The sequence below is a fragment of the Hylobates moloch genome, unplaced genomic scaffold, assembly GCF_009828535.3.
Source record: "Hylobates moloch isolate HMO894 unplaced genomic scaffold, HMol_V3 SCAFFOLD_1, whole genome shotgun sequence".
Taxonomy (NCBI): Eukaryota; Metazoa; Chordata; class Mammalia; order Primates; family Hylobatidae; genus Hylobates; species Hylobates moloch.
In genome coordinates, this window is record NW_026652276.1 from 80,169,691 (window position 1) to 80,194,176 (window position 24,486).

A 24,486-nucleotide genomic window follows, 5' to 3' on the forward strand; every position below is an offset into this window, starting at 1 on the left:
AAGCAACTTCAGCAAAGTCTCAGGATACAAAATCAATGTGCAAAAATCACAAGCATTCCTATACACCAACAATAGACAAGCAGAGGGCCAAATCATGAATGAACTTCCGTTCACAATTGCTACAAAGACAATAAAACTTACAAGCGGTGTGAAGGACTTCTTCAAGGAGAACTACAAACCACTGCTCAAGAAAATAAGAGAGGACACAAACAAATGGAAACACATTCCATGCTCATGGATGGGAAGAATCAATATCATGAAAATGGCCATACTGTCCAAAGTAATTTATAGATTCAATGCTGTTGCCATCAATCTACCATTGATTTTCTTCACCAAAATAGAAAAATCTACTTTAAATTTCATATGGAATCAAAAAAGGGCTGGTATAGCCAAGATAACCCTAAGCAAAAATAACAAAGCTGGAGGCATCACGCTACCTGACTTCAAACTATACTACATGGCTACAGTACCCAAAACAGCATGGTACTTGTACCAAAACAGATATATAGACCAATGTAACAGAACAGAGGCCTCGGAAATATCACCACACATATACAACAACCTGATATTAGACAAACCTGACAAAAGCAATGAGGAAAGGATTCCCTATTTCATAAATAGTGCTGGGGAAACTGGCTAGCCATATGCAGAAAACTGAAACTGGACCCCTTCGATACACCTTATACAAAAATTAACTCAAAATGGATTAAAGACTTAAATGTAAAAACCAACACTGCAAAAACTCTAGAAGAAAACCTAGGCAATACCATTTAGGACATAGGCTTGGGCAAAGACTTCATGACTGAAACACCAAAAGCAATTGCAACAAAAGCCAAAATTTACAAATGTATCTAATTAAACTAAAGAGCTTCTGCACAGAAAAAGAAACTAGCATCAGACTGAACAGGCAACCTACAGAATGGGAGAAAATTTCTCCAATCTACCCATCTGACAAAGGTCTAATATCTAGAATCTACAAGGAACCTAAAATTTACAAGGAAAAAACAACCCCATCAAATAGTGGGTGAAGGATATGAACAGACATTCTCAAAAGAACACATTTATGTGGCCAAGAAACATATGAAAAAAAGCTCTTCATCACTGATCATTAGAGAAATGCAAATTAAAACCACAGTGAGATACCATCTCATGACAGTCAGAATGACGATTATTAAAAGATCAAGAAACAAAGATGCTGGCAAGGCTGTGGAGAAATAGGAATGCTTTTATACTGTTGGTGGGAGTGTAAATTAGTTCAACCACTGTGGAAGACAGTGTGGCAATTCCTCAAGGATCTAGAACCAGAAATACCATTTGACCCAGCAATCCCATTACTGGGTATATCCCCAAAGGATTATAAATCATTCTACTATAAAGACACATGCACATGTATGTTTATTGCAGCACTATTCACAATAGCAAAGACTTGGAACCAACCCAAATGCCCATCAATGATAGATTGGATAAAGACAATGTAGCACATGTACACCATGGAATACTATGCAGCCATAAAAAAGAATGAGATCATATCCTTTGCAGGGACATGGACGATACTGGAAGCCATCATTCTCAGCAAACTAACACAGGAACAGAAAACCAAACACTGCATGTTCTCACTTATAAGTGGGAGTTGAACAATGAGAACACATGGAGGACACAGGGAGGGGAACAACACACACTCTCACAGAGGCCTGTCGGGGGTGGGGGGCAAGGGGAGGGAGAGCATTAGGACAAATACCTAATGCATGTGGGGCTTAAAACCTAGATGATGGGTTGATAGGTGCAGCAAACCACCATGGTACATGTATACCTATGTAACAAACCTGCACATTCTATACATGTATCCTGGAACTTAAAGTGAAATAAAAATGAAATAAGAGAGAGAGAGGAAACTTTTAAGTTCCTTGAGAGACCAGCCATTTCCTAGAAATGAATATTAAAAGAAATATGTAATGCAAATATTTATTAAAATGACATTAAACAATGTAAACATTTAGTGGCAGTTTTGTGAGAAAAATGCAAAAATATACTTCTTATATATTCAATCCAGAATGAAAGCTTGAAGGTTTAATATGTAACTCTAGCAAAGTAAAAGTATTTCAGTAAGAGATCTAAGGTGATGAGTCTCTGAAATGTGGCTGTATTTTAATCTAACTTAATGAGCAGTGTAGCTAAGTATACTCAGAGCAATGGACCTCTGCAGTTAGCATGTCTGACTATCTTGGAACATGATTTTCCCAGCCACCAACTTAACAGAAGCTTGATGTCAAAGAGTTCAAGGTTGGGCAAAATTGGGGTTGTGTGCAGTCTGTATGGCTGAACACAGATCTACATAATATGAACTATATATGCAGAAGGCAAAGTAAACATTCTGCAGTGTAAACAGGAATCTAAATTTGCCTAATAAGGAACCAACTCAATTCTTACAGAGGTAAGCCTCTATGATGTTTGTAAACCTATTTCTTTTTTTCAGTCGGGAAACTCCATTCTTAACTATCTTAGACATTTCTGAATAAGATTCTAGAATTCTTTTCTTAACCTGTTTATTTTAAAAAATTTTAAGTTTATTATAAAAATAGAGATAATAGTAACTATCCATCATCCAGTTTCAATAAAAATCAATATACAGCCAACATTCAGACCTTCTCTCTCCTTCCTCTCCCCAAACTCTGGATTGTTCTGAGGCAAAGTCCAAATATTATAACATTTCCTTTATAAATACTTCACTCTGTACTCTGAAAAGGTAAAGACTACTTTTAAAAGCACATAACTACAATATCATTTCCGTATCTACAAACAATAATTGTCAATAATTTCTGTGATAGTTTGTCTCCAAGATGACCCTAACTGATTGAATCCTTCCCTTCCACATGCATATCATTTCCCTATCAAGAGGTAGAGACCATTCCCCTACTTTCATGAATCTGGGCTGGCCTGCTTCTGCTTTTCCCAATAGAATATGGCACAAGTGAGGCTATAGAAGTTCTAGACCTTGACCTGAAGAAGCCTGGGAGTTTCCACTTCTTTTGGGAGTGCTGAGCCACCACATCTTACTACCCTGCTTAAGAGACCATAGGAGAGAACATATCTATTTATCCATTGATTGCTCAAACTATCTATCTACATATATAGAGAGATACCCAGCCATTCCAACATCTTGGGTGAGCCCAGCCTTCCAACTATCTTCATCGAAGTACTAGACATGTGAATGAAGCCTTCTTGGATTCTCCACACAAGCTCCCCCACCAACTAAATATCACTGAATTACCCCAGTTGACGTTCTGTGGAGAAGAAAAATTGACTAGCCAAGACCTGCCTAAATTTTGGATCCATAGAATCATAAATAACAAAATGACTACTTTAGGTCACTATGTTTTGGTTTGATTTGATACAAAAAATAGATAACTAAAACAATTCTGTAATATCATCAATATTCAGTCAATGTACAGCTTTATCCAATCAGTTTTTAAATATTTGGGATAGAGTTGATTTGTTTGAACCAGGATTTCAACAGCTAACCCTAGAACTCAAAACAATAATGAAAATACTTTATGCATCTGTAAACATTTCCCATTTTACCAACGAATTTTATAAAAAATATCTGATGTTATATGGTAGCTCTGGATAGATAGGTGGTTTTTGCAAAGATTACTATCTACATTACACCAATTTTTTTAAAAAAGAACTAGATCTAGAGATTAAATGGCATATCAGAACAATTGTGTCTGGACTTCAAACCCAGATTGTAGAATTTAAGGTCTAGTGCTCTTTCCTTTATTCCAAACACTTCAAAGATTTATATTACCTGATTGGGTCTAATAAGATTTGCTATTATTGGAACCATAAAGAAACAAGTATTTCTCCACTCCTCATCCTTATACCCTGAGATGTATTTATTTCTCAAATATATCCCCTCCTCTCAATTTCTGCCACCTGGTTCCTAGTGTAGGCTTCCATTATTTCCCTCCTGGCATACCAAAGTCCTAATTGATCTCTAAGTATCTGGTCTTGATCCTCTTTCATTTTTCCTCCATTCCATTGCCAGATGCATCTGTCTAAAACCAAATTTGGCCACCTTGATTCCTCTGCCTAATAATATTTAATAATTCTCAAACTGATATCCATAGAAAGAAATGTTCTCAGAAGGCCACAAGTTCTCCTGGAAAATCTTCAAAATTCCTGTATCTTGGTGAAAATTTAAAACAATAAATATGAGAATCTTCTGAATCATTAAGATGATTGCCTAATAACAAAGTACTGCCATCTACCTGACTACAGTAACAATGACTGCATTTGGATTTACCTCACGATGCTAATGCTTGCTATATAAATAAAGCTTTTTGAAGTTGTTTGGCTATTAAAAGTCATGAGGCAATTAAGCAGTCACATAAAACATGCATAATGATGCAGAAGTCAAAAGAACCTGTACCATAACATTTGATACCATACCAGTTTCTACAAATGCATTGTCAAAACACACTCCATTGTTATACATACCAAATTGCAGTGGCTCTGTATCAATGGGCATATTGGAATGTAACAAATGAACTCCCAGTACTGAGAGATAATGTGTTTAGATAATCACTTAATGTAGAATTCAATAATGCCCTAAAGCTAAACTTAAGTAAAGAAAAACATTTGTATAGTTTTCAAGTAACACCATTTAAATTGGCTTTTGAAGCCTAATAGGAACAGAGTTCACATTAAGAATTAGGTTAGATTATCTTGATAAGGCAAGTAAATCTTTGAAGTTGGTTAATACTATTCTGACAACATACTTTTTCAAAAAAAGACATTAAGATTAGAATAGAGAAAAATGTTTTATCTATTAGATTAAACCATACACAATAGTCAAATTTCAATCATTTTTGATCTACAGAAATGTCACATATTGAGTTAGTAATGAGAGTTTGAATTCACTAGTTTTATAAATATTTTATTTTCAAGTGTTTTCATTTTTTTGTCATTGTATTAGTTTTTTCAGGGCTGCCATAATAAACTACCACAAGCTGAGTGGCTTAAGACAACAGAAGTTTATTTTCGCACAATTCTGGGGTCTAGAAGTCTGAAATCAAGATGTTGGCAAGGTTGTTTCCTTCTGGAGGTTCTGAGGAAAAATATATCCTGTGCCTGTCTCTATTTGAGGTTCTGGTGGCTGTGGACAATCCATAGCATTCCTTGGCTTGCAGCTGTATCTGCTCCCATGACACATGGCATTCTGCTTGTGTGTCTTTGTGTCTCTGTATCCAAACTTCTCTCTTCTTATAGGGATACCAGTTACTGGATTAAGGCCCACCCCAAACCACTGTGACCTCATCTTAACTTGATTTATATCTACAAAAACCCTCTTTCCAAATAAAGTCACATTCATGGGTACTGGGAATTATGACTTTAACATATCCTTTTAGGGTACACAATTTAACCCACAAGTCATATTAAGAGGTATAAGCATAAGAAATTCTAATCTGGTTTTATTTTTGAACATATTTATCTAACATTGTAAATAAGAATAATATAAATCCTGCAATAATTGTCTTTCCTTTTAAAAAAGAGCCTGTATATTATTCCTGTATGAGAACGTTGACCCAAAGTACAGAGCCTGAGATCCCTATCCTGTCACATTAGACCTTCAGCAACCTGGAACTGGCCCTCTCCATGGCCATCCTCCACCCTACTTCCCTGGCATTTTATTCTTTAGCAAAATATAAGGCTGCCTACAATTCCCCAACACACAACACATGATTTTATGTTTTCTTACCCTTGTTCATTCTGTCCCCTCTGCTTGTAATATCCTTCCCTTCCCAACTTCCTCATCCCTTAGCTGTGTCCTTTTCTGACTCCTATTCAGTCTCAGTTCAACTGCCGTCTTTTCCCAAAAATCCTCTGTGAAGACCACCCACCTCCTCCATCAGCACCATCACCAATCCCAGGCCCTGAGTGAAGTGGACCTCAAGGGAACTCCCATTTTCCCACGCATCTGTCTCCAAACAGACTATAAACTCCAAGATCTCAGGGACAGTGTCTTCCCCATCTTTCAATCTCCAGCTCTTAACACAGTGGTCATCTGAATGTTAAATGAAGGTATGCCTGTGTGCCTATGTGGGATGGAAAGAGTTTCAGCCACAGTTCCAAGATTGCTGCTTGCATTCTAATTTATACTTTTGTTAAAAGAGGTATTGCAATTGCCCCATGCGGGAGGTTAGTATCAGAAGTTTGTCACCTAAGCAGTGAGCAAACTCACACAAATATATCTGTCATTAAAAGTGACTTATTTTTCCTCTTTGATTGACTACATGTCCTTTTTATGAAAAACATTTGTGGATTTAAGGATATGGAAAGATCTCAGCAGCTCAAAAATTTTAGTCTTGTTTTGCTGGAGTGCCCTGGGTACACAGGAATCTAATGGAAGAAAGGACTAGAAAGATAGAATGCGTCTATATTTTAAATGACTTTAATGACTTTGAAAGCCAAAATAAAGCTGTATATTTTGCTTTCTATATACTGAGTAGTTCTGCTTTTTTAGAAAGGAACATGACGTATTTCATTTTGTACAGACCAAAATGTCACACACTTGTTCTCTATACTAAGCATAATGGGATCAGAGTTCTATTAATCTGTACTTCTAAAATGACAGATAATTTAATTACTCCCATTTGGATTTTGAAAGTCATATACTTATATATGTGTGTGTATCTTGGACTTTTAATATTTCACAGATAATAAAATCACTTTATTTTCCAGATTGCTCTTTTGCTAATAATTAGCTGTCATCTTTCTCATAATAGCTTAAAATAAAACCCCGTTGTCTCTATAAACTGGCTGGTTCAAATTTACACTGGACTGATTAAGTGGTCGGGTCAGATTCTTTACTATTTTTTTGAAAACTAGTTAAAACAGTTTAGCAGTTTTCAAAAAGCAGCTTTGCATATTTTAGCCAAATCTTTAGTTATGTTTAAAAGTTGTGTCTCACTTGGGGTTATTTAACTTTTAAAGTCCTTTCAAAAATAGGGATGGTAACTCATTATGTGGGGATAAAAAGTTATGAGATATGACAATAAATATAAGATTTAAATTTCAAATACACCTGACATAATTCATTATTACAGTCAAGTTAAACCAACATGAATAGAATTGCCAAAAACATAGAAATAACACTCTCTGACTAACCAATGGGGGATTACCTGAGATCCATGCTGCAAAGCTGATGATGTATTAATTGTGTTTAGAATAATCTAGTCTATGGACATGTACTAGTGAAATTAACTTTGAAATAGAGCCATTGTATATGTGTGGGATATTCATAGCATTAAATTAGAACCCACGTTTCCCTTTTTAAATGACTCTTTATATGCCATTTGTGGAGCCATTACAAAATTTCAGCTTTTTAAAACCCATGTATTAAGGCTTACATTTTACCCAATAAATTACATTTCCTGGGTAGCTAAGTAACCCTTTTGTTTTGACTTTTGTTTTTAAAACTTAGTCTTAAATCACTAAATCATGGACCTTTCTACTTGGTAGAGACAAAACTGTACTTTAGCTTTCATTTTTTTCAGGTAAACTAAAACTCTAAAAGGTGAACTGTTTTAGTTTATGTGATGCCTTCTAAGGAGAATAAATCTTGGAGGTGAAGTACCACTTGGTGTCTAAACATCTTGCAACATTTCCAGGTCAATATTCTGAACATCTCCTTGTAGAATTTTCTTTTTGCAATTCTCTAAATGTGACGGAAGAGTTGGAATGAAAGTGTGTTTGTCCCGGAATATCAAATACTGTCTCAACCTTTTAAGGAAAAGCCTCTTTTGTGTTCATTTTAATCTCATTTGCCTTTTTTCCCCTAATGTTAAAAACAGATTGCAGGTGGGAAATTCTGCTTAATTAAAATTTGAATGAGTCTAGTTTAATTTATCAAGGTTTAATTATAAATTAAATATATGTAAATTAAATGTGACCATGGATCCAAGTAGACTGCTTCTGTTCGTTACAACTAATCCTTTCCTAGATTTGAAAACTGCATTACTAATATATCAAAACCAACTTTGTGATTTTCTAAAAACAGCCATGTATTTTTACATCGGAGAAGTACTATGTTCCAAAGGAAACAGTAACATTCCTTAGTATCTCAGCGGCAATATTTATTATTTTTTCAGTGAAATTCATATTTATCAAGAAATGCCAGTGTGATTTTCTTGAGCCAAATACACTGTATAATATATGTTTATATAGGTTTATTTAATGTATGTGTTTCATAAATACTTCCAAATTCCATGAATTCTCTCTAATACATTTTACTGTATAATTAAGTTCCCTTAATATTTTATAGGTTTACCGGATTAAAAATGGCATATTTATGTAGTGTATGACTTTCCTTTCCACATTCAGGTTCTCTCTTTAGGAGCGGATGTCCTACCTGAATACAAACTGCAGACACCACGCATCAACAAGTTTACGATATTGCACTACAGCCCTTTCAAGGCAGTCTGGGACTGGCTTATCCTGCTGTTGGTCATATACACTGCTATATTTACTCCCTACTCCGCAGCCTTCCTCCTCAATGACAGAGAAGAACAGAAAAGACGAGAATGTGGCTATTCTTGTAGCCCTTTGAATGTGGTAGACTTGATTGTGGATATTATGTTTATCATAGATATTTTAATAAACTTCAGAACAACATATGTAAATCAGAATGAAGAAGTGGTAAGTGATCCCGCCAAAATAGCAATACACTACTTCAAAGGCTGGTTCCTGATTGACATGGTTGCAGCAATTCCTTTTGACTTGCTGATTTTTGGATCAGGTTCTGATGAGGTAAGAACTGCTTAAGATTCTTATTTTCTGAAAGATTGCAATTATAAAAGTGAATCTATTTTAACTGCAAAAAGAATAGTTGCTTTGCAAGCTTCTTGTATCTCACAGATAAAATTCATTTTCAATTGGGGATGCTACAGAATGAAATGAAACCATTTTGCCATTGCAAATCAAATTCTTTCTCTTTTTGCTAAGAGATGCAAAAGATTCTCCATTCTTTACCCAACAAATTAAACTTGGAAACAAGTGGTCCATAGCACACAGAACATTCCCAGGATTTAAAATCTCTACTTATTAACTTCATGGGTGTAAAACTCTCAAATATTAAGTATGTCTCTGTTTTTCTTAATTCATTATTAAGGTTTGAGACAGCAGAGATTTGGTTTTTGTTCAAATTATGTGAAGAGGGCACCTTCTGAAATGTCTTATTCAAAAATTCTTTCTCTTAAATAATATCCAGCTTGGAAAGTTCTTTTTGTGTATCCCAATGCCTAATAAAGTTGGAAACTAAGAAAATACGAGAAGTGTATGTATTGTGCATTTTCTGGATAGAGGGTCCAGAACTTTAATCAGCTCCTCAAAAGACTCTTTGCTCTAAAAGAAGTTAAGTTTTCCTGCAGTTCACTTCATCTAATTTCCATTATTTTTACCATTTTAAACTTTCTGGATTCTATAACAGAAAGATTAACAGAATGCTTGAAAGTAGTTCCAAGGGAATAGGTTGAAAAAATCCTCAATATGTTGGATTTTTAAAAATTGTGTCTTTTTCTACATAAGAACCCTGCCCTGCACCAACTTCCTCCTCTCCCCAACAAAGAGGAGACCAACTCCTCTTGGAAGATGGTTGCTTCCTAGCCAATGAAGGCTTTAGAACAAGATAATCCTCCTGGACCAAGGGGGACCAAAATATTTTATTTCTAAATCTATTTATTTGTTAGAAATAAACTCTGATCAAACTATGAGTCATTTAAGAGCAGGGCAATGAAATAATACTTTTTTCCTGGGTTCTACAATTTTAAACAAAGTCCCAACCTGACGTTCCTCATCTGTGAAAGGATGATAATAATATTACCTTCTCCTCTTGCTTTTTTTTTCTAATTTGAGACTCTAATGAGATAATACATGTGACTCAGCAAAATACTTTTTAAAAATCAGCTGTTCTTAATTAGCTGAACTTTTAATATTAGCTACTCCTAACTTTGGGTTTTAACTAAAAGACAGTGAAATACTTCTTTATTAATATATATCTTTGAATTTCTTATAATGGGTGATTCATATCATTACACCAAATAAGCTTATGTTGATGAACAATAAAATAAAACCTCATTCTTTCAAAAGTTAAAATATACACACCAACAGCAAACATTAGTGATTTGTAGACAAGCTTAGAAGTATAATGGGATAAGTTTTAAGAAGTTTGTGTCTTTTAAATTTTAAAGTCTGAATTTTAAAATGCACTAAAAATTCTGGACATAATGTAAGTGTTACCCCCAAATTAAAATCTAGTACTGCTGCCAATGTGGATCTTAGAACTAGAAGTAACCACAGGAAATTATCTGGTTCAATCCTCTGCCTACAAAGCTAAAGTACTATTATTCCCATTTTACAGAATGAGACTGTTGAAACCTAGAATTTTTCAGTGATGCACTCAGTCCTATTTTCTGCATTACTCTTGATTACTAATATAATACTTTATTTATTCCAAAATTGTTTGTTGGGTACCCTTCAAAGTGACAGGCACTGTCCTAGGTTTAGAGATTCAGAAGTAAATCAGACAAAGTTTGTATTGTCCAGGAACTTACATTCTAGAATTGAGAAACAGGGGTAGGGGATGGCAGAGGGCAAAAGACCATTAATAAACAAACCAACAAACACAGTGCAGAAAGTTTTCAGGAAAGAGTAAATGCTGTGATGATAGCAAAGCAGGTAGATGTGATAGAGAATGACCTGGATGGATGGCTAATTTGAATTGGAAATTACAAAAGGCCAGTAAGGAGAGGCCATTTGAGTTGAGACTTGACAGGAAGCAACCATCCACATGAGACCACCGTGCAGAGCATTTCACACAGAAGGAAACACTAGTGCAAATGTCGCATTTGGGGAACAAGTTTGTTATGGTAGAGGAACAGAAAGATGGCTGGTGGCTGCCAGGCTGAACCACACAGTAAGAGGTGGAATGCTAAGGTTTGAGAAGGCAGAGACAGAGACCAAATCACCTAGATATGTGGGATTTCTTACTTATTCTGGCTGCAATGGAGTCTTTGGAACAGGAATGATATTATCCGATGGACATTTTGAAGACTGCAAAGGCTGTCATCTGCAGACTGGAGAGTCAGGCTAGGAGCAGGGAACTAGTTCAGACCACACGTTGTGATGCAGGACAAAAACAACAGCTTGATAGCAACAGAAATGAAGAAAAGTAAAGAAATTTGGGATATATTTTGGAGGTGAGCTGCCAAGGCTGGTTGATGGATTAAGTATTGAATGGAAGAGTAGGAGAAAAAGCAGAATTAAGGGTGGTGCAAACTTTTTTTGTTGCTTGTTTATTCTTATTGAAACATTTCTTTGGTGAAGGGCAGGAGGGTTGCTGAAGCAAAATTATAAATGGTAATGCATTTATTCAGATGGAAAAACCTTAGGGAGAAAAAGTGTGTTGTGGGGAAGAAATTCCTGTTTTAGCCACCTTAAGTTTGTGATGACTATTGGTTATTCAACTACAGGTGACATGTAGGAAGTCAAGCACCCCATGAGCACCTAGAAAAATATGTGAGTATAAGAAGAGAAATGAGATCCATTAAATTAAATGTTAGATACAATCCTGACAAAGATTGGTTTGGATTAGCTTCTAAACAAGAACCATGTGTCAGTTTTCTGTGTGGATCTGTTAAGGGTCTGGAGACACATATTCGACAGGTCAAAAATAAAGCCTTAAAACCTACACTTTTTAAAGTGGCAGGGATTTTGTTGTTTAGATATACAAGATCCAGTAGCCATCTCTGGGATAAAGAGGAATCCCAGGAGAGGGCTTTCATATGTTCATAGATGAATGTTTCTACACAATAAATGCTTAAGTACATAAATAAATGCATAAGTACATAAATAAACAAATTAAGAGTGATTTTCAACAAATTATAAGAACAGTCATAATTTCTTAATTGCTTAATTTTAAGACACGGTCTCATTCTGTCACCCAAGCTAGAGTGCAGTGGTGTAATCTCAGCTCAGTGCAGCCTCTGCCTCCCGGGCTCAAGTGATCCTCTGCCTCAGCCCCTCGAGGAGCTGGGACTACAGGCAGACGCCACCATACCCGGCTAATTTTCATATTTTTTGGCAAAGAGGGTTTCACTATGTTGCCCAGGCTGATCTCGAACTCCGAGCTCAAGTGATCTGCTTGCCTCAGCCTCCCAAAGTGCTGGAATTACAGGCGTGAGCCAGTGTGCCCGGTCCTAAAATGTTTTCTATCCATCAAAGCATCATAGATGAGCTCAGAAAACATAATTTTGTCAATGTCAATTAAACATTAATATCTTCTTTGCCAATTTCCCTAAATGTTAAGATACTGTAACACTTTTATTTACATTCAACCCTAGAAAAAAATCAAATTTTTATCTATATTATGTAATCTATGTAACAGGTGTTAATAAATGCTAAGATGATATATTGACATATACATTTTTACTAAAGAAGACATGGCACTGCCGGGCGCAGTGGCTCACGCCTGTAATCCCAGCACTTTGGTAGGCCAAGACGGGCAGATCACGAGGTCAGGAGATCGAGACCATCCTGGCTAACACGGTGAAACCCCATCTCTACTAAAAATACAAAAAAATTAGCCGGGCGTGGTGGCGGGCACCTGTAGTCCCAGCTACTCGGGAGGCTGAGGCAGGAGAATGGCATGAACCTGGGAGGCGGAGCTTGCAGTGAGCAGAGATCGCGCCACTGCAGTCCAGCCTGGGCAAAAGAGCAAAACTCCATCTCAAAAAAAAAAAAAGAGAGAGAGAGAAGAAGACATAACTGTTTAATTTTTTTCTTACATGACTACAAATCACCTACAATAACTAGAGGATATTCTATAATGTTAAAAAAACATGTTGAAGAAAATAAATACTGGCAATAACTGGGCTTGCCTATGTCATTAATATCTTCCTGATGATAATGCCATCCAGAGAGACAATAAAAAGATTCTCTATTTCCTAATTTCTGCATCAGCAAACATCATACCACCCATTACGTCAATCATTGGCAAATTTTCTCTGTATCATTGGTTCAAAGGAATAATGTTATTGGCTCAGTCTCCAGAAAGTTAACTTTTGATTATCCGCCTCATGTTTTCCCATATTTAGCTCATCTGTGGCAAATCTTAATTTCAGAGATATTAGCAGCTGAAATCTACAAAACTCTGCTAAATTACGTGCTTCATTAACCTCTTACTCCCCAGAAAATTAGGATTCTTGCAATTATTTGCTTCATTGACCCCTTTCCTTTCACACTTTACCGTTATTTTTTCTGAATCCTGAATACAAGCAAAGAAGGCCTTTGAAACTTAAGTAACTACCGTGCTCTTTGAGGGAAAATTACAATAGAAAAGAGGGATTCTGATCATAATGATATGTTTGATTTATTAGTCTGATAGATGAATTGTGAAATTGATGCAAGGAAAATATTAGCAGGTATCTATATGCAAACTCTGAGCATTTTGACACCTGAACTTGATCTTTATAATAGATATCTTTAGTTTACTTCTAAAACATCCAATATAATCATGTTCAACTTTTAGGAACAAATCACATTTTGCAGACACGTATACATATACATGCCTATACATAAAGTTGCTAAGTCTCCTTAGATAGTTTTTGGGAGTTTAGACAGAAGTTTCTATTGGCTTATATTTGGAGCTATTTGTCATGCCTCTAAAAATGTATGGCATGACTTTTAAGAGATATAAGATCCCCAATGGAAAAATTATTTTGCTTTTATTTGATCATTTGTTCATTTGTATGTGATTGATTGTCTACGTTTTGCTAGAGATGGCATAAAGTATAACCCTTGGTAAAATATTTCTCATGACAAGTCAAATTATCATTTAAAAAATATGACATTCTTACTTATTTATTTGTTGTAACATTTGCATACTACTGTTTAGAATCACTTGATGGTCAGTTGTCTGTTACTGTAGAGAAAGCCAAAGCAAGTTCAAATTGCAGAAAAATAAAATGTTAGTTATAAAACAAAACAAAAATAAGTGTCTCAATAATAAAGGTTATTAAATATTGAAATGAGTTTCCCAGTGAAATTGTAAAAATCTCCTCTTTAAAAGCCATACTTTAGAAGTATTCATGAGGTCTGATATAAATGAATTATAATCTAGGTAATTCCCCAAGGTTTTAGACACATTCAAAATATATCTCTTTGATTGTATTAGTAAATGCATCCTTAGAAATATTACAATGATGTAGTTAAGCTGAACAAAGGACTAGAAACTAGTTTCCGATATTGTTGAGATTTATTGGATAAATAATTGAATGATGTATATAAATACCAGAACTTAGAGGGGATTAGCTGAAATGAAATCTAAAGCAAAATATGAGTGTGGAGTAATGAAATTTATTACTTGTCTAGTGTTAACATTTCCCCACTTGCACCCAAATATTTATTGACAAAAAGGACAAATGATGGATTAAGTAGAAAGTTTCAGTGATCATTCATTCTATCAACCCTGCATATGAAACCAAAGATCACATACTTACATATTTTTATTTATAGAAGAATAATTGTATCGCTTATTTATAGGCAAAGGTTTTAGAGAGTAAATTTCTGAAATAATATATTTTAAATATAAGATTCTTAAAAATGTTTACTAAAAAATAAGGTACAATTATTTTTCAAAAATTTTTTAATATTTTTGAACAAAATATTTTTTCCTATTAATGAGTCTTCGTTTAACTGTAGACAATTTGTTCTTGAGTAGAGAGTTGTTTAATACTGAGAAGAAGTTACTTATTCTAATTTCAAGCCTTCAAAAAGAATTCCACTGGCATGAAGAGAGAATCTTGCCTGATTTATTGTAAAATATCTACAAAAAACAACCACACAGTCTTCTTGAGACTGGACCTAGTATCTAACATACATACAAAATTTCATTGTTTAGAATATATATATATATATTTTTTTAAATAATGTTTAGTTTAAAAATTAATATACCTAATAAAGGAAACTAACTTCTACCTCAATGTAAGAAGGTATCTAGGGCTTAGTAAACAGTGGATGTGGATGTATTTTTAAAGTTTTGAAATTGAATGATATTAATCAGCCACCCAGCAAAATGAATAATTGAATTTTTGGAAAAAGAGTTACTTTAGATTAAAAACAATAATATTGACAAGATACATTAAAAATAAAAATCTCACAGAGACTGACTTTACTGTGACATTTTGGAAAAAATAGTTGGAAAATTATTCAATCATAATAAATGAGTTGAGTTCTGAGACAGCATGGGTGCTGGTGGGTGAAGACTTGACTTGTTAAGAGTCCATTATGTCCTCTTTGCTATACTTAGTGGCAGGACTGGAAAACAAAGTGCCTTGCTGCAATGTACTGCAAAATGACTCACCTCTTTTTATATCTTATTTTCATTATGTGTTTGTATTTTATAACAATAACCACATTTTGCCATCTAGTGAGCTTTTATGCTCTTTTTAGTTGCTTTCAGGAATAACAATAAACAGACAATATTTTTCTAACACCAGTGAAAAGTTTAAGAAATACCATCTAAGAGACAGTTTTTTATCTCTAGTTTTTAAAATTGTGAAAAAATTTATGGATAGTTACATTTATTATATTTTCAAAAATCAAAAAATTGAGATTTCCATAATGTCTGGATATTACATGAAATTAGATGTGCTGGGAGATTATTATGCATTCTGAAAACAATTATACTTAGTCAAATTCTGATCTTAGCACAATATAATAAAGTAGTTGTTGGTCCTGTTTCTCACTTGCAGGTAACATAAAGATGGCCCATTAAACTAAACAATGGGACTAAGGGTTCGTAACAAATTGGCAGGAGAAGATTAATAATTATTAAATCTACTCTCTCTTAGATTTTAATGCAATCACTTCTCTCTATTCTGCAATCTGGGGCAAGACACCTTAAGTTTTTAAAGAAATATTAAAATAATAAGCAGGAAAGAGTTATTACAATCCTAAGCATCATCTACAAGATGTTTTATACACGACTGTAGCTAACAAAGAATGCCCAGGTGTGTTAGCGGCAATTTGATAACAATAGAAGTAAGGCAAGGCATCTGTTACATTGTCAAGCCAGCATATGTAGTTATTCTGGAGTACATGTTACAGAATTACAAGAGAATAGCTTTGACTGTTGAAGTCAGTATTCACTCATCCTTATAATGCAACTGAGAGATATAATTACTACTTAGTAATTTCTTCCCCTTCCCCATCCTTTGTGGCTCTCTCATGACTTCTGCAATTATTTAGCATGAATACTGCCATACATGTTGAAACTTCAACATGTCCCATATTTCTTAAACTTTCTTTTTCCAGAAATGATGTCACTTGTGTGTTACTATGTACGTTATATTGATTTATCTGCTTAGAGAACTTACTATCATACAGATTTTAACTTCATTTTGATAGAATGCTAGAAGAAACATCAGAGATTTCTTTGGAAGGAAGGCAAAAAGGAAGGTTGCATGCACAGCAGATTTCATTGCTTTTCTTATCAAAACATCATTTTTACTGTACCCTCTTTACAACCAGCAGAGTCATTAGTACTTATTATCACAATATGTTATAAAAACAGCTCATTTATTTTAAAGCTTTTCACTTCATTTAACCAATTCTTTGGAGAATTTTTATTATACTTCATTTATTTTGAGGATCGGAAAGAAATTTTGCTCCAAAAACAAGAAAATTTTAACAATAATTCTCAAATATTTCTGATTTCTCGGGACAAATAAACAGAAAGTAGAATTAAGAGGAAAAATAAACATAGGAAGCTGAACTGTGTAGAAATGGTGAAATGTTGAACCAGGGTGACTCCTACCAGAGTCTGAGCAGTCAGTGTGCCTACATGAAGTCCCTGTCTTTCAATGCCCCTGCCATTTCTTGAGGGGAGCTGCAAGGCCAGTACGGAAAGGCCCCCACTTGTGATTCCAGATATCTAAGTATTGCATTTAAAAAGGGTGGAAGCTCTTTCAACCCATTTCACAACATAAAGTTCTTGCTTATTGATGGAAAGAAAAAATGTAAAAGATGTTTAAATAGAAACACAGAGTTCCTATTTATTGGGTATTATCTATAACTCTGTAAGGTTGGCCTTATTATTTGTATTCACAGATGAAGAAACTACACTTCACATACAGATGAAGTGTAAGATTAAATGAATAACTTATCCAAGGGGACACACAGGTATGGAGGCAGAATTCAAACATAAGTTTGTCTGTTCCAAAGTCCTGGCACATAACTGCTAAGCTAAAATATTGATAATATATATATTAGAAAGTTTGCTTTTCTCTCAGGGACCCAGCCAATAATAATTTAAAACCTATATTCATTCATAGGGAAGAAATATACTTTTAAACCTATAAAGAAGAAAAAAATGCAAACACCTTCATTACACTCTGAAAAACAACTCAGTATTGGAGACAGAGAAGACTCACCTCTCTAAACATCCCCAAATGAGCAGAGACCAGAGTCCAGTTATGATAAATACGTGTCAACTACACAAGTTCCTCTCACCTTTAAAGGGTTCCAGTACTAACAGAGAATAATTCAGGGGAGACTAAGTGATCCCCTTTCCCTTGTGATCACTATGGCACAAGGGAAAAACAAGAAACTGTAGAATACTTATTAGAACATTCTTTTAAAGACAGGGTCTTGCTCTGTTGCCCAGGCTAGAGTGCAATGGCACAATAATAGCTCACTGAAATCTCAAATTCCTGGGCTCAAGTGATCCTCCACCTCAGCCTCTAGAATAGCTGGGACCACAGGCATCCACCACCATACCCAGCTAATTTATTTTATTTTATTTTAATTTTTTATATAGGCCGAGTCTCACTATATTGCCCAGGCTGGTCTCAAATACCTGGGCTCAAGCGATCCTACTGCTTCAGCCTGCCAAAGCACTGGGATTATAGGCACAAGCCACCATACCCAGCCAGAACATTTTAATGAAAAAGTTTTTTTTTAATATTTAGTGTTCCTTTGTCATCATCAATATTAATACATAGGGTATGGTAGTTATTCCATGTGCTATTTCTTCCATTAAGATATAGTAGTTGGATGTGCTTTGGGAAATAAGCAGCAATAATGAACAGATAAAACAACTCAATAATTGATTGGTAAACACCATGTAACTATGGAATAATTATATGCCCTGTGAATTATATAGTACTTATAGTTGACATTATTTAGGAAACCTAAGAAATGAACTTGTAATTTGTACTTATCAGATTTGAAGTCCAAACCACCAGTTAAGTATCCTGTTATTATATAGAAGCAGCCTATCATTAGATACCTGGTCAGTAATAATCACCCAATTAGTTACACATATCATAGCCAAAAGCAAAATGCAATTATAATATCACTGGGACATCAAGAAATAATTTCTCAATTTAGCACACTTAGGAATAAAAAATGCATTTAAATGTAGTGCCTAATTCATGCATGCAATCATCCAATGAGTGTTCCCACAGTTATGGGAAGAAGGGGCTTGACTGGCTCCTTCTCATTATCCAGATGATTTGCAACTCAAATGTCAGCTCCTCAGCAAGGCCCTTCTTGGTCTTCATTTTTAAAGCAGTTTCTACCCCAATCCATGCCTCCAAATACCCTCTATCATATTTGTCTGCTTACTATCATCATGGCACTTTTCTCTCTCTGAAATTAATTGTTTGTTTTTTAAAAATCTCTCTCTCCTCAGTAGACTATGATCTTGTTTTCTCTTCATTAGATTAGACACTTTGCCTATTGAATAACTGTCTCTATTAGGAAAGTAACAATGTCTGTTTGTTTAACACTGTAATATCAGTGTGTGGCCTTAGGCACACAGTAACACACTAGAATATGTTGGTGAATGAATGTGTCACTGAGGACTTATGCAAGGCACTCAGAACATAAAACAAGACAGATTCTCTGCCCCATGCCTTGCATGCCACAATACTAAATTAATGTGTCATGCACTTTCAAAGTATTTGCCAAAGCAGGTATCACATAAAAAAAAACTAAGTTTAATACTGAATTTAAATAGGCAGTTATCCTTAATGCTACCATATTGTCTTAACCTGTTTTTGTCCATTTTGCTTCATATGAATGTACTTTGAATTGTTTGCTGACTGTTTCTGACTGTGTACATTTATTTCTACAGACAACAACATTAATTGGTCTTTTGAAGACTGCCCGACTCCTCCGTCTTGTGCGCGTGGCCAGGAAACTGGATCGATATTCAGAATATGGCGCTGCTGTTCTAATGCTCTTAATGTGCATCTTTGCCCTGATTGCTCACTGGCTGGCTTGCATTTGGTATGCGATTGGGAATGTAGAAAGGCCTTATCTGACTGACAAAATCGGATGGTTGGATTCCTTAGGACAACAAATTGGGAAACGTTACAATGACAGTGACTCAAGTTCTGGACCATCCATTAAAGACAAATACGTCACAGCACTTTATTTTACCTTCAGCAGTTTAACCAGTGTAGGATTCGGGAATGTGTCTCCTAACACGAATTCGGAGAAAATCTTTTCAATTTGTGTCATGTTGATTGGCTGTAAGTAGCTTTCTCTTCTGTTGTCTATTAGGATAGAATAATACCTTGAATTTAATATTTCTACAATATTTAGAGTAAGGCAAAGAAAAAAATTACAGAAAATTGAGGAGATAATGGGATTACATATATGGGTACTGTATTCCATCAAATCTGATTCTGTCTGTGAAGTGGAGACACCAAAAGGTCTTTTGGAACCTTAGGGAACTATGGGCATAAAATTGGAGCAACATGGTTTCAGGAATTGAAACTTGCAGTCCAGTTTTACTGCTATAAAAAGAGTATCTGTAATTTATTACTAATGATTATTTTCCATTTCAAGCTGAGGCTAGATTAGAATGGGAAATACTCATTTATACTGTGATAGATAGATATAGATGATATAGATAGATAGATAGATAGATAGATAGATAGATAGATAGATGATAGACAGATAGATAGACATAAAAAATGTTAACCATATATATCATCACAACAATTATTCTGTAAACTAATCTTTCATATACATGTGTATGTGTGTGTATATATATAATACATATATTATATATATGTACATGCAATATACACATACCTGTTTATACATAATATACATGTAATTTTCCCCTGTCATTGACTAAAAATTTCTTTTCCTGTGACATTATGTCAAGACCTAAGTGATTACCCCTGGGCATCATTCGTAACAGATATTCTTTGGAATTAAAAAAGGTTTGTTAAAAGGTATTTTAATATTAACATGTATTTTTTAATAACACTGTGGAACCACTGAAGGTGAACTTGCTGTTTCCAGGCAGCAATCAGCAAAAGCATAAAACCATGATGGATTTTTATTTTCATTTTTTTTACCATATTTTTAAATATAATTTCAACTTTTATTTTAGATTCAGGGGGTACGTGTGCAGGTTTTGTTACATGGGTATATTGTGTGATGCTGAAGTTTGGGGTATGAATGATTCTCATCACCCAGATCATGAGCATAGTACCCAACAGGTAGTTTTTCAGTCCTTGCCCCCGTCCCTTTATCTCACTCTGCTAGTCCCCCATGTCTATTGTTCTCATCTTTATGTCCATGTGTACATAATCCTTAGCCTCCACTTATAAGTGAGATCGTGTGGTATTTGGTTTTCTGTTCCTATATTAATTCACTTAGGATAATGGCCTCCAGCTGCATCCATGTTGCTGCAAAGGACATGCTTTTTTTTCCTTTTTTGTGGCTGCATAGTAGTCCATATTGTATATGTACTATGTTTTGTTTATCCAGTTTACTGTTGATGGACATCTAGGTTGATTCCATGTCTTCTTCAATGTGAAAACTGCTGCAGTGAACATATAAGTACATGTGTCTTTTTGGTAGAATGATTTATTTTTCTTCAGATGTATACCCAGTAATGGAATTGTTGGGTCGAATAATAATTCCATTTTAAGCTGTTTGAGAAATCTTCAAACTGCATTCCACAGTTGCTGAACTAATTTATATTTCCCCCAAGCAATAAATGCTTATATTCCCCAATATAAGCATTCCATTTTCTCCATAGCCTCACCAGCATCTGTTATCCAGATGGTATTTCCTAGGTTTTCTTCTAGGATTCTTATGGTTTGAGATCTTACATTCCAATCTTAAATCCATCTTGATTTAATTTTTGTAGATGGTGAAAGATAGGGGTCCAGTTCAACACTTCTGCATATGGCTAGCCAGCTGTCTCAGCACCATTTATTGAATAGGGAGTCCTTTATACATTGCTTATTTTCATCAACTTTGTTGAAGATCAGATGGCTGTAGGTGTGCAGCTTTATTTCTGGGTTTTCTATTCCATTCTATTGGTCTATGTGTCTGTTTTTGTACCAGTACCATGCTGTTTTGGTTACTGTGGCCTTATAGTATAGTTTGAAGTTGGGTAATGTGATGCCTCCAGCTTTGTTCTTTTTGTTTAGGATTGCTTTGGCCATTCAGGCTCTGTTTCATTTTCTATAAATTTCATAATAGTTTTTTTCTAATTCTGTGGAAAATGACATTGGTAGTTCAATAGGAATAGCATTGAATCTGTAAATTGCTTTGGGGAGTACGGCCATTTTAAAAATATTGCCTCTTTCAATTCATGAGCATGGAATGTTTGTCCATTTGTTTGTGTCATCTATGATTTCTTTCAGCAGTGTTTTGTAGGTCTCCTTCTAGAGACCTTTCACCTCCTTGGTTAGATGTATTCCTTGCTATTTTATTTTTTGACTATTATAAACGGGATTGCATTCTTGATTTGGAACATTATTGGTGCATGGAAATGCTACAAATTTTTGTACATTGATTCTGTATCTTGAAACTTTACTGAAGACATTTATCATTTCCAGGACCTTTTTGGTTGTTTATAGGAATAGAATAATATTATCAGCAAAGAGAGATAATTTGACTTCTTTTCCTGTTTGGAGGCCTTTTATTTCCTTCTCTTGCCTGCATGTTCTAGCTAGGACTTCCAGTGCTAAGTTGAATAGGAGTGGTGAGAGTGGGCATCCTTGTGTTGCTCCTGCTTAATGGGAATGTTTCCGGCTTTTTCCCATTCATGATATTAGCTGTGGGTTTGCAATAGATTGCTTTTATTATTTTGAAGTATGATCTTTCAATGCCTAGTTTGTTGAGGGTTTTTAATCAGGAAAATTTTGGATTTTAAGCATGGTTTATTTCTAAAGATTCAAAAAGAACATTATCCTTAGAATGCATAGAAAGTTGAAAATAGATCCTGATAGTTGATTTTTTAATGTCAACATGATAATAAAATGTGCTTAGATAAATCCCTATTAATGAAATTTAAATAAATTCACCAAGTTTATTGTCTGCTTTATATAAAATGTACTTTTCATAGTTTTAATATTTTTATTTTAGTAGCATTTGTATAAGCAGATAACATTACATTTCAATAACTATTAAGACATTCTACAAATTCAGTCCAAGTCTAGGCTGCAAACACAGAAGTAGCATTGTACCCAGAGAGAAATGGAAGTTGAATCTCCTAGAATAAAATAGAAATATTTATTCCAGAGAGACAGAACACAGAGCAAACACAGTTCCAACCATTTTGTGATTATAACTACTACCAAACACTTTATAGGGGTCATCTGCTTTAGTATCATAGGTATCAAACAAGGAGATAGGTATCAAACAAGGAAATAATTGGTCTTAATTAAACACATATATAGCAGAAATATCTTTTTAAGAAAATAGAACCTATATTTTGAAACTTAGAATTTTTAAGAAAGACTTTTAAAAATACACTTGAGTTTAGCCAGTTCACCACTTAGTAATCCACACCACTTGTGAGGATTAAGTAAAATATGTAGTGCTATTTATCATGTGGATTTTTTAAAATTGAAGACAGCTCAGTTCTTTACCTGCTCTACACCTAATCTCCATTCCCTCAATCGGGGAATTTTAGGCAATTTTCTTCCTTTTTCCTTCCTTCCTTCCTTTCTTCTTTCCTTCCTTTTTTTCCTTTTTAATATAGCACTATACTATTTCTATTAATTTATTAGAATAATACATGTTTTCTGCAGATGAATTGTATCTTTCAAGAAAAAAGAAAACACTCTAATCAAATTGGTTACAGTAAGATACACCCACATTCCACATACTATCATTTATTTGAATATAAGACTTGGTTCTATACACCTTAATCCAAATGGGATTATATAAAGCTTTATGTCACACAGGAAATACTTTATAGGTACTCCTGGAGAACTGCACCATGACCTATTAGGTCATAAATAAAGAAAAGAGTAAAATTAAGACTTGAAATTTGGCAATAATAAGAATACTGAAATTTATGTACCCATTTGATGTATATAGGTGCATGTGCACACGATATTCCCAGTTTAACTATATTCGAAAATGATATGGTTTTATCTATGCACATACTTCTCAGACCCATTAGTGGCCTTATTTTAGCCTGAAAAAAATAAAATAACAAAAAATGTGATAAAAGATTGTATATGTGCTAATTACAAATATTGTGATTATCAGGTTGAACTTTCTCAGCATCCTGTGTTTAACTCTAATCTTTATTCTAAAAGAAAAATTTGAAGCCAAGTTTTAGAAAACAAGGCAATCAACCTCCTATCTTATAACAATATAATTTAAGGAAACTAAAAATAAAACATTAAATACAAATAGTAAATATCTAATGCATATAGATTGGTATATGTATTTTTAAAAGCTGCTATTTGCAAAGACAGTTTTTGTACTGCTGACTGTGTACAGAGTACAGTAACCAGATAATACATTTTAAAAGTGTATATAATTCAAAATAAAAAAAGGAGGACTGTGAAGTCATTCAATAATTGTAAATATAAGTGATGCTCATATATTTATACCTGTTTTCTAACATACAGCATAATTTTATATCTTAAATGTTATAAATAACATGTATATATTTAATTTTAAAAAACACATAAACCAGAAAAATAAAGGCAAATGTATTCCATTTCTGACCTGCTTGACAAGCATCTTGATTGGGAGAATTTCTTATTTTTGTAGCATGCGAAAAAAAGTTACTGGAGTTCTGCTTCCAGTTATGATGGAGTTACTAAAACCTTATTCTCCTTCTATTAAAAACAAACAGAAAACTGAACAAAATATATAAGGCAATTGTTTTCAGGCACTGGAAAATTAATAGGGAAGTTTGATCCCTGAAAGAAGGAAAGCAAACAATATGGGCCACATGTTATCTTGGCTTTTTGCCTGGAGACACTTTCTGGACCACAGTGAACACAGAAGGGAGAAATAACCTAAGCAGACCCCGGCAGTCTTACAGAGTTAAGAAAACAAGATCAGAAGTCATGGAGGCTAAGTTGCTGCAATTTGCAAGACAGACAACTGGAGAAGTAGTTATGGAAAAGAAAAGCTCCAGAAACC

The 24,486-nt window shown here is 34.5% G+C and overlaps 1 protein-coding gene across 2 annotated transcripts in view; it reads left to right on the top strand.

Moving 5' to 3' along the window:
* KCNH7 (potassium voltage-gated channel subfamily H member 7) overlaps positions 1 to 24,486 on the top strand; it is a 477,588-nt gene that overhangs the window by 392,383 nt on the left and 60,719 nt on the right. For both annotated transcript variants that reach the window (XM_058441599.1, XM_058441604.1), the window contains 2 exons: positions 8,383 to 8,808; positions 19,196 to 19,595. In XM_058441599.1, the coding sequence (XP_058297582.1) occupies positions 8,383 to 8,808; positions 19,196 to 19,595 (826 nt within the window). The remainder of the gene's footprint in view (positions 1 to 8,382; positions 8,809 to 19,195; positions 19,596 to 24,486) is intronic.